The following is a 19,295-nucleotide window of genomic DNA, read 5'->3' as shown; positions in this document are numbered from 1 at the left end:
AACTTCTTCATCTTCTGCCATCTGGAAGGGACACAGGGTTATTCTGAATTTTATCCAGAATAGTCTTTAAGCACATGCTTAACTTTAAGCATGTGTGTAGTCTCCTTGGCTTCGGTGCAACTACTCCTGCATGTAAAGTTAGGCACACGTTAAGTGCTTTCCTGCCTCTCAGAGAGGAAGTGTGAATGGAACAGCAGTACCAGCAATAGTAGGTGAGCTACCTGTGGATTCTCTCCCAATAAGAAACAGATGAGGTTTGTTTAATGAACTCTTGTGCTTGCTGTCATTTTTCCAGGGATTGGGTCTATTTATTATCTAGAAACAGGGACTTTAAGAAAAACACCAAATATTGCAAGACTTGTGGTAAAATCACAAGAGTTGGTAATACTGAAATAGCCAACACATGGCCGTTTTTTCCAGTATTCTCCCACCTAAGTTTTTATCTAGTGCTAAGAGCTGGTGATCACCTGGAGGATACTTATTTATTTCATATTATAGAAGTGCTAAAAAAGCGTGTCCATCCACATGCTCTAAGCTATTAAGTGTTCCACTATCTAAAGAGCTCAGCCTGTTATTGGAGCAGTAAACTTTTTAGCTCCATCTTTAACCTCTTTGTGGGCCTGATTTCGCACCATCAGAGACCATGTAGGTGTTAGATGACTATGTCCTTTAATTACTAAGTTATACTATAATTTTTAAGCACATTTGTACTGAGTTTTATAGTTTGTTATTCTTTTGTGACGCACAGGCATTAAGTAAAAGAGAGGCGTTTTCAATTTTTGGGTCGCCCAATAGGGAAGACTGTCAGTCAAAATCTTTACAGTAGTAACACTGTTAATGTTTGTTATATTCTGATGCTATTTAAGTAAGTGGTGGCTGAATTGAGAGTGTGTATGTAATCCCTTTGTAGTTTTTGCAGTATTTTTCTATTTATAATATCACTGTGATCTCGAACATTTCTGTAATTCCTTTTGTGCCCTCTATCTGTTTTATTTGTTGGACAAGTTAATTCTAAGATACTGTAACTACTATCTTTGGGTTTATAAGTGTTCAAAAATCAATGAATAAATAAATTAAATATGTAAGAAATGCTGTCCTCCTATTTCTGGCCTGATCAGAGGGAGGAAGTACTGGGAACTTCGTGAGAAAATCTCTACTCTAGTGATATTTGCAGCCCAATTTTGCAGAGCCAAAAGATTTTGATAATTCAAATAAACAATCAGATGTTTGGATACTTATCTAAAATAAACCCAAATGCTAAGCTGTTTGATGTTTCCATGTCACTAGACGTTGGTTAAGAATAAATTCATGTTACTTTCCTCATTGCTTTTGATTATTCTGCAAGTAGATTACCACCTGTATATCAGCATTTTATAAAGCATTGGGTAAGATTTAGATTAAACACAAATCACTAGAACAATTATAATCAGTCTTCCAAAGTAATTTAAACCACTTCCAAAGTAATTTAGTAATTTAGATATAGTATAAGCAAGAGGAAACTATTCTGTATAAGAGATTCTATGACTGACGATTAAATGTCATAAGCCAGCTTCTGTCTTTGAATGAATATAGGCCTCTACTGAAGTTATGAAAACATTGCATGCATAGCTGAGAGAGAATTTAGCCTTAAATTATGGTTCACAGGTGAATAATATAGTAGAAAGGATTAGCCTTCCACTTGAGTTTAAATCCTGATGACAGTTACAAATGGAAATGAGTTAGGTGACCTCATCAAAGTCTCCTTTTGTGCCCATTATGAAATGACTGTCCACCTCAACACAACCGACATTCTCCCCTCAGAAGATGGATTACTTGGTCAGGAGTGATCTGAATGATTTCATAGAGCCATGAGCCTGTGTGTTAGGCCCAAACTTCCAGGAGCACGAACTCCTCATAACAATTTAAATTAAAAAAATATAGTGAAGCAAACAATCAATCGATACAAATGCCCCCCAATCAATACAAATGCCCTCTCAGTGCAACCCAAGGTAGACGTTCGAAAGCATTTAAAATAAGAAATGGGGGGGAGAGGTCGGCAGGAGATAGGGGAGTAATGTTGGAAAGCACTGTCAAGCTAACTGGACTCTTAAAAATAAAAGGGGCCCTACAAGGCATTTTAATTTATCTGTAGTCTTAAGTAAACACCTGAAAATATACAGAATGTATCTGAACTTTTCTGCTACTACACTGCATAGATCTATAAATTAGGTTTCCTCAAAATGTTGTGGAATAGCTTGAACCTACAAGTTGCTGAGCACTCTAGGGGTGATCTGGTGAAGCATGTTACCACATGCTAATCTTAATGAATAATCTCATTAACTTCACTGGACTGGGGTCCAAATGCTCAGCAGTTTGCAGGATCAATGTCTAAGAGAGAGGTAATACTATCTCAAGAGATATTTTAATATTACCTACTGCTCATTAAAGTGCAATCTCCTTCATGTCTGATTCAATATTCACATGACTTTTCTGCTCCCTTAGGGGTGTTGCTGGCAGAATTCTGTACAAAAGCCCTGGTGAAAGATGTCTTGTGTAGACAATTATATATACACAAAGTTGCCATCTGATTCAAAAATATTTTCCAGTTCTACTTTAAAATGCATATATATTTTGACAAAAGTGAGGCTGATGGATGTCTTCAATTTCTCATCATGTTAGATGAAAGTTTATTTACATAGCTTATTGATACATTAGCACGGTAATTCAGTCTAAATTGTAAACCCCAATGAGAAGCTGCTTGGTAGTTTAAAGTGCAAAAATCATCACTCAGAGCCACATTTTTAAGCATGTGTGCATAAGTTGTGCCCACAAAAGGTACACGTGTGTATGGCACAGACAGATCATGCAGTTTTATGTGTTTTGCATGTGCAACTGCATATTTGACATGCCTTTGCACCTCACAGACGTATCTTGCTGGTACAACTCAAGTATGTCATATATATTTGCCCCGAAAGCTGTTGTGTAGAATTGTTGTATTTTAGAGACCGTGATCAGTTTTAAGAGCTGCTTTTTGACTTCCTATTATATCTCACCATTTGCCACTTGCATAATTTATTATTATTTATTTATTTGTATTGCTATACAATAATAATGGGTGATTTCAACTATCCTCATATTGACTGGGTAAATGTCACCTCAGGGTTTGATGCAGAAGTAAAATTTTTAGACACCATAAATGACTGCTTCTTGGAGCAGCTAGTTCTGGAACCCACAGAAGGAGAGGCAATTCCTGATTTAGTTGTAAGTGGAGCACAGGATTTGGTCCAAGAGGTAATGATAGCTGAACTGCTCAATAATAGTGACCATAATGTAATTACATTTAACATCCTTATGGAAGGAATAGTACCAAAAAAACCCCACCACGATAATATCGATCTTTAAAGAGAACTACCTAAAAATGAGGACGCTTGTTAGATGGAAATTAAAAGGAGCTGTCACCAGGGTTAAATGCCTGCAAGTAGTAAGGGGACTATTTAAAAACATGTTGATAGAGGCTCAAACTAAATGCATACCCCAAATCAGAAGAGACAATAAGAGGACCAAAAGAATAGCATCATGGCTAAACAGCAGAATAACGGAGACCATTTTTAGAGGCAAAAAGGCATCTTTTAAAATTTGGAAGTCAAATCCTAGTGAGGATAATAATAAGGTGCACAAACTCTAGCAGGTTAAGTGTAAAGACATAACAAGGCAGGCCAAGAAAGAATTTGAGACACAACTTGCTAAAGGCTAAAGATAATAAGAATTTTTTAAAGTACATTAGAATCAGGAAGCCTGCCAAAAGGGGAGTAAGGGCCTCTATGTGACCAAAGTATTAAAAGACAGCTTAAGGAATACAAGGTTACAGGGGTGCTGAGAGCCATTGAACCAAACTGTAAACCCTGTATATGATGGAAACCACTTCAAGCCAGGGGTGCGGGAGCACCCCTAGTTCCAGCACCTATGCAAGGTCATTGCAAAGAAGATAAATGAATTCTTTGCATCAGTCTTCACTGCAGAGAGTGTTGGGGAGATACCCACATCAGAGCTAGCCTTTCTGGGCAACATATCTGAAGTAGTGTCTCGCATTGTTGAATCAATGGAAGAAGTTTCAGAACAAACTGATAAATTAAACAGTAATAAGTCACCAGGAGCAGATGATATTCACCCAAGAATACCGAAGGAATTCAAAATACGAAATTTCAGAACTACTAACTGATACTTGTTGCTGAAACAAGCCTCCATACCAGATGGCTGAAGGTACCTGGCAAATTGGTAGAAGCTGTAGCAAAGAACAGACTTATCAGACAGGTTAACGTTTGTTGGGCAAGAGTCAACATGGCTTTTGTAAAGGGAAATCATGCCTCACAAATCTATTAAAATTCTCTGAGGGAGTCAACAAGCATGTGGATAAGGGTGAGCCAGTTGATACAGTGTGCTTGAATTTTCAGAAAACCATGGACTTATCGAATTCTTTTTTGAACCCAGTTATACTTTTGGCTATTTACAATGTCCCATGGCAATGAGTGACACAGGTTAATTGTGCGTTATGTGAAAAAGTACTTTCTCTTGTTTGTATTAAACCTGCAGCCTATTCATTTTATTGGATGCCCCTGGTTTTGGTATTGTGGGAAAGGTTAAATAACACTTCTATTATAAGACAAGAGCCAATGCATGAAGACAGGCAGACAGGAGTACAAAGAAACGAGACAATATAGGTCAGCATGAGAGGCATGGTCTCACATCAGCAGCCTAACTTTTGTCAACCGTTTTTGTCATCATTTCAGCAAAGGAGAGCTGTAAAGAGAGATTTGCAGCTTTGCAGATTTTTATGGGGAGTTCTTTCCAAGCATGAAGGGCAGCATGGGAGAAAGCATGAAGGTGCTTGTTTGCAAATTTAACCAGTGGGTGATGGAGGCTGGCATCATAGGCCAGTCAGAGGCGGGAACTGACCTTTTGATAGAGAGAGATAATGAGTGGCGTGGGGATAGGGTGCAAAAGGTCTTTAAAGTACATACAGGTAGCTTATGTTTGATGTGATAGAGAAGAGGGAGCCAGTGGAGGGATACAAAGAGACGGATGACACGGTCAGAGTGACAGGCTAGGAAAATGATCTTTGCAGCAGCATTCGGAATGGAAATGAGCAGGGTAAGACTGCATTTGTCAAGGCCAGAAAGAAGGATGTTGTAATGATCAAGATACGAGTTAATGAGAGCCTGGATGAGAGTTTTAGCTGCTTGGATGGATAGGAAAGGTCGTCTCTTAAAGATATACCAAAAGAATCTGCAAGATTTAGACATAGCCTTGATGTGAGAACTTAGAGGTCTGAGCTGAAGATAACATCCAGGTTATGGGCCTGAATGACTGGCAGAATGGTTTACATAACTATCAGCCAGTAGCATCCCATAAAAGATGGATCCTGTTTTTTAATTTCATATATTCATAAAGTTTTAAGGCCAGAAGGGACCATTGGATCATCCAGTCTGGCGCAGGCCATTACATCTCATCCAGTTACCCTGCATTGATCTCAATAACTTGTATTTGACTAAAGCATAACTTCTGTGTTTGGCTAAAGCATTTTTTCCAGAAAGACATCCAGCCTTGATATGAAGAGATGAGAGATGGAGAATCTCCCTCTTCCCTGGTAGTTTGTTCCAATGGTTAATCAAACTCACTTTTTTAAAAAAAATTGTGCTAATATCTAATTTGAATTTATTTGGCTTCAGCTGCTAGCCATTGGTTCTTGTTCTGCCTTTGTCCACTAGAATGGTACCCAATATTTTCTTCCCTTGAAGGTACTTGTAAATTGTGATCAAGTCACCTCTGAGTCGTCTTTTTGATAACAGATTGAGCTCTTTATGTCTCTTGCTGTAAGGCATTTTCTCCCCCCCAAAATCATTTTTTTGGCTCTTGTCTGTGCACCATCTCCAGTTTTTCAATATCCTTATTAAAATGTGGATAGCAAAACTGGACACAGTATTCCAATGCTGGTCTCACCAATGCCATACACAGAGGTAAAAATCACCTTCCTACTCCTGCTTCATTACTCCCCCATTTATGCACCCCAGGGTGAGATTAGCCCCTTTTGCCACAGTATCACCCTGAGAGCTCATGTTGGGTTGCTTGTCAACTGTGACCCCTAAATCCCTTTCAGTCACTGCCTTCCAGGATACAGTCTCCCTTTCTGTTGTTATGGCCTGTATTCCTTGTTCCTTTGCATTTGGCTGTATTAAAATGCATTTGGTTTGAATGGGCTCAATAGTTCACTTCTAGTATTTTCTGCCTTCTCTTGCTCATGGGAAGGATCTCCAAGAAGATCAGTTGGCCTTTCCTCTTCCTTAGTTCACTTCCAAAATCCTGAAGTCTTCTATCATCTGTGGAGTTCCATGTGATGCTGAAGCATTTGTTTCAAAGTGTATCATCACCAGTAGACACTTGCAGATGACCGTTTGTACTGTTTGTCCAAATTTGTAGTTACCCCATCTCTTTTGGTCACTCCAGGGAGACAGCATGAGGACTGCATTCCCTCTGAGCTTCCATCCTCCCCAATTTCCTCATGCCTCTTTTGGATTGCTCTTTTGTGGTGTGCTAGAATGGACTCCACAGGTGGTCCCCAAACCATAGTTTGAGAACCAATGATGTAGAGGAATCTCTCTTTAAATTGTTTACTCCATAGGAAGAAATAATTACATGGAGAGAGGCTTTCCCATGGGGAAATTAAATGGTTATCCCACAAGGAGATTAAATCACAGAGAAAAAGAGTTATAAAGCAAGTTTGATGAAACCCTTGAATGACACTATAGTTTGCTACCAGCCAGTGAGTGTTTCTGTGAGATGGAACAAGCAAACTCCTGTAGGGGGAGAGAGACTGTAGAAAAAAATAAAATCCAAACAATTCTTTTAATGAGCACAGGATAATTAATATATGTTTCCTGGGTTTGAGATAAACAAACTCTTATTTCTGAGTAGAACACATAGGCTTCATTTTACTGGTTATTATTGATAAGTAGTCTCTTCTGTGTGCATAAAAGGATGTGAAGTCACAAGAAGCAAATTAGTTGTGTTTATATATCATGTTATATTTATGGGCTGAATACATGTCTGTTTCATTTCAGATACAGCTGTTTGAAATGAATTATTAAGGACCCCTAGGACTGGGTGTTCAAACCTCTGATATAATCCTTTTATTATAACCCCCAGTCTTCCTGTAACCAATTCATATCTGAGTGAGCCATTTTGAATCAGGCCAGTTAGCCTTTAAGACCTCAACCAACCACAGATGCATCCAAGGAAGGTGGAATCTGAGCTTCCTACCCCAGCATAATGCATCTACTGGTAGCTAGTTGTGTGAAACTTCCGCCCAGGGTAATAAGGAGGTTTCTTCCTGACCCTATGGAGACTAGGTTTTACCTGGAAGCATGCTATTTGATTGTTGTTATCTTAAAATTATATTTTTAGTTATAAAAGTATCTAGGCTTTAAAAAAAAATCCAGCCAAAATATGTGACTGTGATCTGCAGCAAAGAATTCCACAGGTTGATAATCTGTTGGGCCAGATCCTCAGCTGGCATAAATTGTCATAGCTCTAGTGACTTCAACTAAACTATGACAATTTATAAGCTGAAGATCTGGCCTATTGTGTATAGTAATATTTCCTTGAATTCATCTCATTGAATGAATGGTTCTTTCATTTTGGGACAATGCATAAAATATGTTGCACAGTTTAAAATAAGACTAGATTTCCTTTGAGAAGAAGGCCACATAGAATTTTTAGTGGAAACAGTTATAGACCAAGCTGCTAAATGCTGGGCGAGATTGTCTCCCCTGCTCTAGTCCACTTATGCAGACTCATCGGGCAATTGGGACTGAAAGCTCTTGGAGCTCCTTAGCTGGTGTATAGCTGGCATAGCTAGTTGCTACGCCATTCCCTGTGGAGTCCCTAGTATAGAGGGCTTACTGGTACGAGGAGGGTGTATGGCCAGAATGTGGCTCTCGCATGTCTGTGTGGGATGAGTGGGAGGGCATAGCCAGTGGGCATACACTGAGCAGTAGGATCAGAGTGCTCTTTTGAGCCCTCCTTCCACCATGCCTGATGGTGGGATGTGCAGCAAAAAACCAAGGCTACTCCCTTTTAATGCTGTTTACAAGTCAGGTCAGGAACATTTCCTGGAAAGCCTACTTGAAACAAGTCATCTGACACAGCAGGTATTCACCAGATCCAGATTATCCCCCGCTTCCCTCCCCCCAAGGATGAATGATCTTGCTGGCTTCAGAGTTACTACGCTACAGGCAAAGAGCAACTTCCAGCTCAGACAAACTAAGTATATATGGCACATGTATATCCACTTGGATTTGTTTAGAAGAGCTGTGGCTTACTAACCATGGGTGGCATGGTTTAAGCCAAAGCTTCAGTAATGTGCAGTAATTAGCAATTGTTGTCAGATCCTGGTCCTCCTAGCACTGAAAATGTTTTGGCTGCTAGTGTAGACAGGGCCAAACCATTTTCAATATTCATTACAGAAAGCATTCTAGACACTGGGTAGCAGGAGATATCTCCCATGCTTTCGAATAGTGGGTTTTGAAGTCTGTTGACACTGTCTATACCAACAGGATAACAATTTCCCATATTGGTTGAAGGGTGTGAAGGAGAAGAGCCACACTTGAGACTTCTTGGTCACTTTCCTACCTTAGACACATATGGTGGACCAAATTCCACTTTTGACTAGTGATGGTAGAATGTGGACATTGATTCCAGCCAGTCGATCGTAACATCACTTTTGATTAAAACTACTTCTGTGATAAATGACATGACAGATACCTTCTGGGGAAGAGTTCAGATAAATGATACCAAGACCCACTCTATAATGACTCGTTGGTCAGATAACAGTGGTTTCTCTTCTTCAGCTTACTTTGTGTGATGTATGAGGATAAAGCATGACACATACCTCCTACAATGCACTTGTTTTCCATGAGCTATCCGAATATTCTGTTATATGGTACAACCAAGGTAAAAGGGGTCAAAGTCAGATGAAGAAAGTGAATCAAACCCTTTTCTATTGGATTTCTGTGTATACACAATGGAAAGCCAGGACAAACACTGAAAGAAGAGGGTAAATTATGGCAACGTTGACAATTTATGTCAGCTTTTGTAATGTGCCTATTTATCCTTTATTCATTAAAAATTGCTGAGGAAGATAATTTTCAAGTGGCTCATTTACCACAACTCCACTGTAAAGTACTGCATGGTATCTTCATTAAAATTAATAACACTTTACATTCCTGCTGTGAATTACTTAGACTGTGTGTGTGTGCGCGTGCGTGCCCCTAGAGGGCAAACATAAGGCTTTCACTATTTCTCATTATAATACTATTGAGATGTTTAGAGTATAGAGAAAAGAATAAGTATGCAACTGCCTTCCACTGAATTTACAGAACGCAAAGACTAAATTCTGCTCTTAGTTACTTTGTTGCTACTCCATTAGATCAGAGCTTCACAACCTTTCCAGACTACTTTACCCCTTTCAGGAGTTTGATTTGTCTTGCGTACCCCACGTTTCACCTCACTTAAAATCTACTTGCTTACAAAATCAGACCTAAAAATACAGAAGTGTCACAGCATGCTATTACTGAAAAATGGCTTACATTCTCATTTTTACCATATAATTATAAAATAAATCAATTGGAATATAAATATTGTACTTACATTTCAGTGTATAGTATATAGAGCAGTATAAACTAGTCATTGTATGAAATTTTAGTTTGTACTGGCTTCCCTAGTGCTTTTTATGTAGCCTGTTGTAAAACTAGGCAAATATCTAGCTGAGTGACTGTACCCCCTGGAATACCTCTGCGTATCTCCAGAGGTACGTGTACCCATGGTTGAGAACCACTGCATTAGACGAATTGACTCATTATGCTTGAAGACCTGTAAATCTCTTAAATTCCATAATAGATTCAGCCTTTTGGTCCACAAGTTTTTCTGGAAACTCCCTTTATTTTCAACAATACATTGGCATGACAAATTATCTGAGTGGAGTCATACAAAACCTTTTTTTATGGCTTTCAGTCAAATTCTATTTTCATTTACACCTGTGCAGTCCCAGTGAAGTCAACTGCACTGAGAAGATTAAATGTGCTTCTGTGTTATTTATGTAGCAGGCCATGGATGAGGAAAGAGCTGGACTCCTGGAATTTGACAAACCTTGGTGATCATTCATTGTAATTGCAAAGAAAATTTCCTACAACATTTTCTGCTGCCTGCCATAGAAAATGATACTGAAGTGCTGCTGGGGGTCTGAATAAAGCAGACAATGTTTTTAACTTGTGTCTTTGATCTTTTTGTTATGTTTAGGAGAAATGGGGGACAAAGGACAGAAAGGCAGTATGGGTCGACATGGAAAAATTGGTCCCATCGGTTCAAAAGGTATATTTGATTCAATCTTTTTTTCTCCCATGGTGTCTCAACTGAATAATCAAGGGCCATTCATCTTTGAGATGAGTCCAGTTCATAATTAAAATTACTCAGATTGTCTCAGGGCTTACCACAATTGTCATAAATATAAAGGGAAGGGTAAGCACCTTTAAAATCCCTCCTGGCCAGAGGAAAAACCCTTTCACCTGTAAAGGGTTAAGAAGCTAGGATAACTTCTCTGGCAACTGACCAAAATGACCAATGAGGAGACAAGATACTTTCAAAAGCTGGGGGGAGGGAAAAACAAAGCCTTTCTCTCTGTCTGTGTCTTGCTTTTGCCGGGGACAGAACAGGAATGGAGTCTTAGAACTTAGTAAGTAATCTAGCTAGATATGTGTTAGATTCTGTTTGTTTAAATGGCTGAGAAAATAAGCTGTGCTGAATGGAATGGATATTTCTGTTTTTGTGTCTTTTTGTAACTTAAGGTTTTGCCTAGAGGGATTCTCTATGTTTTGAATATAATTACCCTGTAAGGTATTCACCATCCTGATTTTACAGAGGTGATTCTTTTTATGTTTTCTTCTATTAAAATTCTTTTAAGAAACTGAATGCTTTTTCATTATTCTTAAGATCCAAGGGTTTGGGTCTGTGTTCACCTATGCAAATTGGTGAGGATTTTTATCAAACCTTCCCCAGGGAAGGGGGTGTAACATTTGAGAGGATTCTGGGGGGAAAGACGTTTCCAAATGGACTCGTTCCCAGTAACTGGTGTTAGATGTTTGGTGGTGGCAGCAAAAGTTCAAAGGAAAAAGGAAAATAGTTTGTACCTTGGGGAAGTTTAACCTAAGTGGGTAAAAGTAAGCTTAGGAGGTTTTCATGCAGGTCCCCACATCTGTACCCTAGAGTTCAGAGTGGGGAAGGAACCTTGACACAATAGATAGCAAGTCCTATAATTAAATCACATTCTAGTCAATCAAATGATGGAGATCTCTGGACTAGTTATCTTATACCCTGACACACAGCAGAATCAAGAGGTCTCAGAAAGCTGACTTTTGGGTAGATTAAAGAGTTTTTAAGTTACATCAACCTCCAAGTATAGGTATTTAAAGGAGAGCGGGTGGGAAGTAGGATTGTACTTTGGTAGGCACAGATTCAGGAGCCATGAGGTCTGAATTCCTTGGACTTCCCACTTCTTCTGTGACATTGGTCAAATCATTTTGAACAGCATTTTCAATGAAGTTGTCTAATTTTAGGCTTCTAAATCAAAATTTAGGTACCTAAATAAAAGTGGCCTGATTTTCAGAAGTGCTACTTCCTTACAGGTTCCATGGAAGTCATTGCTCTGTATAGTGCCTAAGCAAGTGCTGGCACAAATAACAGGAAATGGAACAGAATGAAACTAGTCATGATGTTTGTCTCTGAATCCCAGCTACACAGTTTGAGCCTGTCTTGATGATGAACTGACTGGGACAACAAATCCAGATTCTCCATCGTTTGGGGCCTATCTCTACATTATGCATTTGTTTTTTGCCTTAAATCTTAGTCATTAACACAAAAACCCTGTTTAGAAACTTCCTGTTAATGAAATTGGTGACCCAATCTGTTTGTTGAGCAGCAAAATTGATGATATTTTTCATTTTTTAGGTGAAAAGGGAGATAATGGGGATATAGGGCCACCTGGTCCTAATGGAGACCCAGGTAAACCATGATAGATCTTCAAAGTGTATAGTTTTTTTAAAAAATGTATAAATTATGTATAGTACACATTTCTTTTAAAAATGCTGAAGAATGCTGTTGGAAGTAAAAATTTTGAATAACCTCTTCTGATTTATGCATTGTAATTTGGATTATACTGCACATCTACAGGGTACTTTTACAAAAAATTTGTTGAGGATGCAATGGCTGCTGGGAGTTGTACTGTAATTCCTTCTGGGGGGTGGACAATTGCTTGAAAGAATGCTCAATAGTTCCCCACTAACTCAATGTGGATTTAGTTATTCCAGAAAGCTAATGGGAGCAGGAATGCAACTTGTTCCCAGTCATTCACCACTGTGTAAAAAGACATCTCTGGAGATCCTACTTAGGCCCTGATTCTGCACTGAGAACCTTGTGGGGGACCCCTGCACCTTCATTGACTTCAGTGGGACATCTCATGGGCACAAAGCTGGGCTGTGTATGTGGTTCTTAGTGCATGAACAGGGCCTAAGGAGCAATTTAGGGACTTCATGCCAGTGTCTACAAGGCCAACAGGCTTAGGCTTTGCAGAATTTATTGGCAGGGTAGGAGGGCATATTTTCATCCACAGCTGTTGTTCTCAAACTGCAGGGGCAGGTGCCCTGAGACGGGAGTGGGGTGCGGAATGTATTCTGGGGGGCATGAAAAGCTTTTGGGGGAAAAGAACTTACTGCACACATTTTATCCCCAGCAATGAATAAATAACTAAGCAGATTCCTCCAGACACATCAGGTCCTCAGATGGCACTGTGCATTTTCATGGATTTCTGCTAAGCTTGCCTAGCATTATTCAAAGTCATCGCCCTCTGTACTTTAATCCATTCTTTGCTGTGACGTGGTGTGTACATTTAATTGTAAGCATCGACCACAATTGCAGTTTTTCTTTTGCTCTTATTACAGTGGATCATTGGCTCTGTTTGAATCAATGCCTTGCTGTTTTTAATGTTTAATGAGAGTTGCATGTTGATTTTTTTTTATGGGTATATGTACTTGTGTGTTGCGGGGTGGGGGGCTGTAAACTACTACAAGCACAAAAAAGGGGACACAATCAAATACATTTGAGAACCACTGATCTACAGAACTCACCTTATTTTGGTTTTCAAGAATACTGTGATTTTTGCCAGCTATGCTGGTGGAGAGAAGCTGTTTTGCAAAGCCCTTCTACACATTGTTTGAGAATCTGAAAAACCACTGGATGATCAACAGGAACACAATATCTTGTTAGGAGTATGAAAAGCTTAGGGCCAGTCTAAACATAAAATATTGCAGCAGCACATCTGTACCAGTGCAGCTGCGTCAGTGAAGATGCTGCTGTACTGATGGGAGAGCTTCTCCTATCGGCGCAGTTAATCCATCTCCATGAGAGGCAATAACTATGTTGACAGGAGAAGCCCACCCCTTGACATAGTGCTGTCTATGTAGGGGAGCTAAGTCAGTATAACTGCATCGCTCAGGGGTGTGAATTTTTCACACCCCTGAGTGACATAGTTATACCAATGTAAGTTTGTAGCGTAGACCTGGCCTTAGACTCAGAAGATGGAAAATAATAGACTATCGGTGCTTTTAGGACAAAAATGCAGCCCCTCCCCTGCATTCTAATATCTTTAATAGATTTTATCTTAGATAATGGAAATGTAAAAATGGAAATGTTGTTTGCATTAATTATGTGTTTGTTAACCACATTGTTACATTTGTATCATTCAGTGGTTGCTATTAGGCAGTGAGTAATGAACAATCAATGTTTACTAAAACATCTGCTCTTATGGGAAGGTTAGGAAGGAGCAAGGCTATGCAGTGCCTTGTTATGTGAGGAGAAGAGTCTTAGGGATGGATAGTGACTTGGACTGTGCCCATTCAAAAGGAGAAGGAACCCCCTTTCACTCCTACATTTGCTACTTAGACCCTGGGTCCAGGCATACAGCAGTAAGCAGCAAAGGGCCTGCAAAGTACTTTAGCACATGTGTAAGTTCAAAATGTTTTTAAGAGGTTTGCTGAAGTGGCATGGATTTAGACAGGTGTTTAAAAGCTTTGTTGAGTCAGGGGCTTAGTATGTGCTAGCTACACTAGCCTAGGAATAGCTGCAGGAGACACATTTCTGTGTCGCATTTCCTTCCCTGCTTTCTCCTTGCTCCATTGGGGGTTAGTAATTTACAGCTGATCTACACTATTCAAATTTCAGAGTGGTAGCTGTGTTAGTTTGTATCAGCAAAAACGATGAGGAGTCCTTGAGGCACCACAGAGACTAACAAATTTTATTTGGGCATAAGCTTTCGTAGGCTAGAACCCACTTCATCAGATGCATGGAGTGGAAAATACAGTAACAGGTATGTATACATAGTACGTGAAAAGATGGGAGTTGCCTTACCAAGTGGGGAGGTCAGTCTAACAAGACAATTCAATTAACAGTAGATTACCAAGGGAGGAAAAATCACTTTAGTAGTGGTAACGAGGGTGGCCCATTTCAAACAGTTGACAAGAAGGTGTGAGTAAAAGTATGGGGAAATTAGTTTTTGTAAGACCCATCCACTCCTTGTCTTTATTCAGGCCTAATTTGATGGTGTCCAGTTTGAAAATTAATTCCAGTTCTGCAGTTTCACATTGGAGTCTATTTTTGAAGGATTTTTTTTTGAAGAATTGCCACTTTTAAGAGTGTTATTGAGTGACCAGGGAGATTGAAGTGTTCTCCTACTGATTTTTGAATGTTATAATTCCTGATGTCAGATTTGTGTCCATTTATTCTTTTGTATAGAGACTGTCCGGTTTGGCCAATGTACATGGCAAAGGGGCATTGCTGGCACATGATGGCATATATCCCATTGGTAGATGTGCAGGTTAATGAGCCTCTGCAGTATCAGTGCGCCAGCAGCCTAACTCTTGTTGAATTTTTGTGTAGGCATTGTGGCAAAGAGGAGTTATAAGGAGGGTTTTGAAGATTAACAATGAAGTGGCTTTGTGGATATTTACAGGGAGCTCCTCCCACCTGTGATGGGCAGAACTGGAGAAAGCACAAAAGTGCTTGTTTGAAAATTTAACAAATGGGCCATAGAGGCTGACATTACAGGCAGATCTGGGGCAGGATACTGAATGAGAGCTGATAGGTGGGGGTGGGATCAGACAGTTAAGTAGATAAACTGGATATTAGCATGATTAAATACAGGTTTGAATACCCATATGCAGAACTGGGTGCCTTACCTGAAACCTAGTTTTCAAAACTGGGCTCACAGAAGTTACCTTTTTAATAATCTCATTAAAATTGCTTTTTTCAGACCAATGTAAATTTGGGATAATGGGCAGAATTCTAGAGTCTTAAGTCTTTTATTGGAAGAACTATAACAAACAAACACTTTTGAAATGGCCAGAACTGTCTTTTAGGGCTAATTCTGAGCATTACATAATAGGAGCAACATCTGCCTCTGATCTGTTGTGCAGATAGATTCCTCATGCAGAGCAAATGCAGAATATACCATACAGATTTCCTGTGTGGAAAAGAGATCTGCATTGAAGATGGAAGAGGAGATTTTTGCCTTATATATGCATCACTGAGAACTAAGAAGTTTAAAGACGTCCTATTTTTGTTCCTAGTGGACCGGTGTCTGCCACATGTTTGGCACTAATTGGCACCATCATTTGGGATCTCCTCAGAGAGGCCAAGGATTGAGGTAGCATAGAAAGTGAAGTGAACTGAACTCCTATAGGTAGACCCACAGGTCAGAGTGAAGGATGTTGGTGGGTCAACATGGGGAAGTTTGCACAGTTGCTGCCTATTATTTGGACAGAGAATTTCACTCTCTGGGGTCATCAGGCTAGCCCCTTTTGTGAGCAATACAGTCACATAAATATATTTCACAAAACATTTTTATTTATGATTGTATATACAATTTAACAGCAAGCACCCCCCGATCTCTGCAGGCATCCCTTGTGAATGCAGCCAGCTAAGGAAGGCTATTGGTGAAATGGATATCCAAGTGGCCCAGCTGACAACTGAATTAAAATTCATAAAAAATGGTATGTTTATTTTGTATGTTTCTCCCTTTCCAAGTGCCCTATTTTTTTTTAATGATGAAGCTGCTCTTAAAGAATATGGCCATTTCATATTTGATTTGTGTATCTATTTTTGTGGTGTGCATTAAGTTGGTTTATAGAAATGCGAGTGCTCACTTTTCAGCACTGCCCTCCCCCGCAGCTGTCGCTGGTGTGCGTGAGACAGATAATAAGATATACCTACTGGTGAAAGAAGAGAAAAGATATATGGATGCCCAGCTCTACTGCCATGGAAGAGGAGGAACACTGAGCATGCCCAAGGATGAGAATACAAATAGTCTGATTGCTTCTTACATCAATCAAGCAGGGCTCACCAGAGTTTTCATTGGGATCAATGACCTGGAAAAAGAGGGCAATTTTGTGTATTCTGATCGATCACCCATGCAGACCTTCAACAAATGGCGCAGCGGCGAACCCAATAATGCCTATGATGAGGAGGACTGTGTGGAAATGGTGGCCTCCGGTGGATGGAATGACGTTGCCTGTCACATTACAATGTATTTTGTTTGTGAATTTGACAAAGAAAATGTGTGAGGATGTCTGCTCCCCCGTTTGAAGCAGATTGTATCACTTACCCCTTGTTTATAAAGTACTAGTTATATTTTACAAGTATATAACATCAGTGTTGTACAGCTGTAAATATAATTAGGTATTTCAAATATCAATATTTACCCTTCAGAAGGGAAGATCAGAGTTAAATAAGACATAGTTTGTCTTGCCCTAAGAAAATATGTATTTAGATAAGGTCTATATTCTGCCCTCCCTGCAATTAATGAATGAGGTTGCATGACAGCAATGGAGGGCAGAATTTGGCTCTATGTTGTTATAATGTTGTTTCTGAAGACGTAGATTCTTGATATTGTTTTATCTTAACATTTTTAATTGTTAATGTTAATTGCTCATATTGGTTGACAAAGATGACATTTCTGGCTATTTCAAGCCATAAGGAAAAGTTTTTGTATACCCCAGCTACTTAGTACAACTATTGCAGTAGGGTTCTGAATGGACAGGCTTTGTACCTGTTTCTGTGACACATGCACAAGCCAACTAACCCATCAGTTCTACCATTTTTGTAACATCTTTTTATTAAACTGTTTGCAAGTAACAACACAGAGACTCACTTCAGTGAGCGAACCCATTTACACTGCCTTGGGGAGTCGAAATGGCTTATAATTCAGTACTAGAAGGAGATAAGTCAACTTTGTGTTTCTTCAGAAAATGCAGTGCCAGGTTCTGTCTGTCTTACACGTTGTTTAACTGAGGGTGGGATAAAAGAATTTGCCAAAGTAAGCCAGTACTCTAAAGTTGTATTTGAGCTCTGCTGGAACACTCTTGGATGGCATTCCAGCACCTTTTTGGAAAGCTGGAATGGCATTTTATGGCCCTTCAGATACCTGCATTCTGGCACTTCTCGAGCGCAGCACTCGCTAGTCTATTTTTGCTTCAGATATTCGCGATTGATATTTTTGGTTACAAAACACAAGGAGGGCTTCCTGAGTACATCATGAGTCTCACAAAACCTTTGTTGTCCAACAGTTCCTTTCACTGGGACAAATACTGAAGTCTTCACTTAGCTTTCACTCAGTCCTTAACTTGATGTCAGCGGAAGATTGGCCTCAGTAAAGACTCTCTAAAAAGGGCCAAATTCTCTGCAGGCATAAATGAGCACAGCTCCATTGACTTCAACGGATTTCATTCATTTGTCCCAGCAGAGAATTTATCTCTGAGTAAGGACTTCAGGAATTGGTCCCTTATTTTGTTCCTGTGATTACTACTCTTCCTTGCTACTCTTCATGGCTATGTCTTCTCTTAAATAAAATCTTATTTATTTTTTTTAAAAATCAGTACATCTATAGGGATATAGTTCTAAAGGAATGCAGTAAGTCATTTTGCCCCACTTATTTGTGTATCCAATTCACAACTGCATGTGACTGAAAAATATGGTATATTTTTGAAGGGTATAACTGGACAAAAAGAGTGATGAATATTGGATATTTGTAGTGGCCTGTTGCAATTCCTCTCATCTTTTAGTCAACTACTCTACATATGAAGGTCACTGGGAAACCTCTGTCGATTGTGTTTTTCAGACAGTGTGTGCTTTCAATGTTTTAAATAATTTTTAAGGGTAAATAACACTAAATATGAAACAATCACAAAGCATGTCTGATCAATCTGGAAGAAATATCTAGAAGAAACTCAAAACAGGCTTGCTGTGTGATTTCAGGTAGCCTCCACGTATTAGGCAAGACCAAATTAATAAGTTACTGTACAGTGGTACAGTTAATGGAAGACTACTGACCATAGGACTTTTGCTCAGTTCCTCAAAGCATGACAACATTTGAAATTACATGTTAATTTTATTCTCAAGGAAATAAACAGTTTCATCCTGGCATGCTAACTGTTGTGAAGTTGAACCTGTTATATATAAAGGTTTACTCATGAACTCCTAAAACTGGTAGAATATTATTCTAATATATGAAAACCATGCAGACCATAGTGCTACAGAGACATAACCCGAATGAACAATTCAGATGGTGACTGGTTCTGCTTGCCAGTGTTTCTTTCTGGTACAGGTAAAGTATGGCTCATGTGTGTTTGGCTTTTCCAGGGCTTTAACTGAGATCTCAGATAATCTTGGTGTGGTTGTACACTTACATGCAAAGGTTCTTATTCTACAAAATCTGAGAAGGACTACAAATGTATCCCTGTGGGTCAGTTTGCACCCAGGGAATATTCCCTTTGAATTTTGTAATGGTTTGCCTCCTGATAATAAAACCCCTCCGAGGCTTTTAAACCACCAATATGGTGGGGTCAAGGCATTATAGCTGTATAGTAATAAATAAGGGCAATCTGAGCCTGGGTTCCTGCCTGCCTAGGATGGCACATAAAGACACTTTGTGTGCCTAAGCTGTCAGCTTTGCCCACTCTTTACCCATTTTTGCAAGATGCTGATGTGGTTGGTTGATTCTGCGTGTATGAATCTCTTTGCAGATTCCTTTGGATGAGGTAGAAAACAGGCCTGCAGGCCTAAAAGCCTTAGTTGAGCTGGGCAGCAGGCATGCAACATTTCACAGATTTATAGAGTGTTTCGTGAATAATCTGAATTTCTGATCAAATGGCTAATTAGTATTA

The 19,295-nt window shown here is 39.4% G+C and overlaps 1 protein-coding gene across 3 annotated transcripts in view; it reads left to right on the top strand.

The window, feature by feature from the left end:
• COLEC11 (collectin subfamily member 11) overlaps positions 1 to 19,295 on the top strand; it is a 49,047-nt gene extending 29,752 nt beyond the window's left edge. For 2 of the 3 annotated variants that reach the window (XM_073336087.2, XM_073336086.2), the window contains 4 exons: positions 10,330 to 10,401; positions 12,034 to 12,087; positions 16,032 to 16,127; positions 16,288 to 19,295. In XM_073336087.2, the coding sequence (XP_073192188.1) occupies positions 10,330 to 10,401; positions 12,034 to 12,087; positions 16,032 to 16,127; positions 16,288 to 16,697 (632 nt within the window). In that variant the 3' untranslated portion in view covers positions 16,698 to 19,295. The remainder of the gene's footprint in view (positions 1 to 10,329; positions 10,402 to 12,033; positions 12,088 to 16,031; positions 16,128 to 16,287) is intronic. The other variant, XM_073336091.2, reaches the window with a different exon arrangement.

This window comes from Lepidochelys kempii, chromosome 3 (assembly GCF_965140285.1).
Source record: "Lepidochelys kempii isolate rLepKem1 chromosome 3, rLepKem1.hap1, whole genome shotgun sequence".
Classification (NCBI taxonomy): Eukaryota; Metazoa; Chordata; order Testudines; family Cheloniidae; genus Lepidochelys; species Lepidochelys kempii.
Note: the sequence above shows the minus strand (reverse complement) of the source record. Positions and strands in the feature narration are given on the sequence as shown.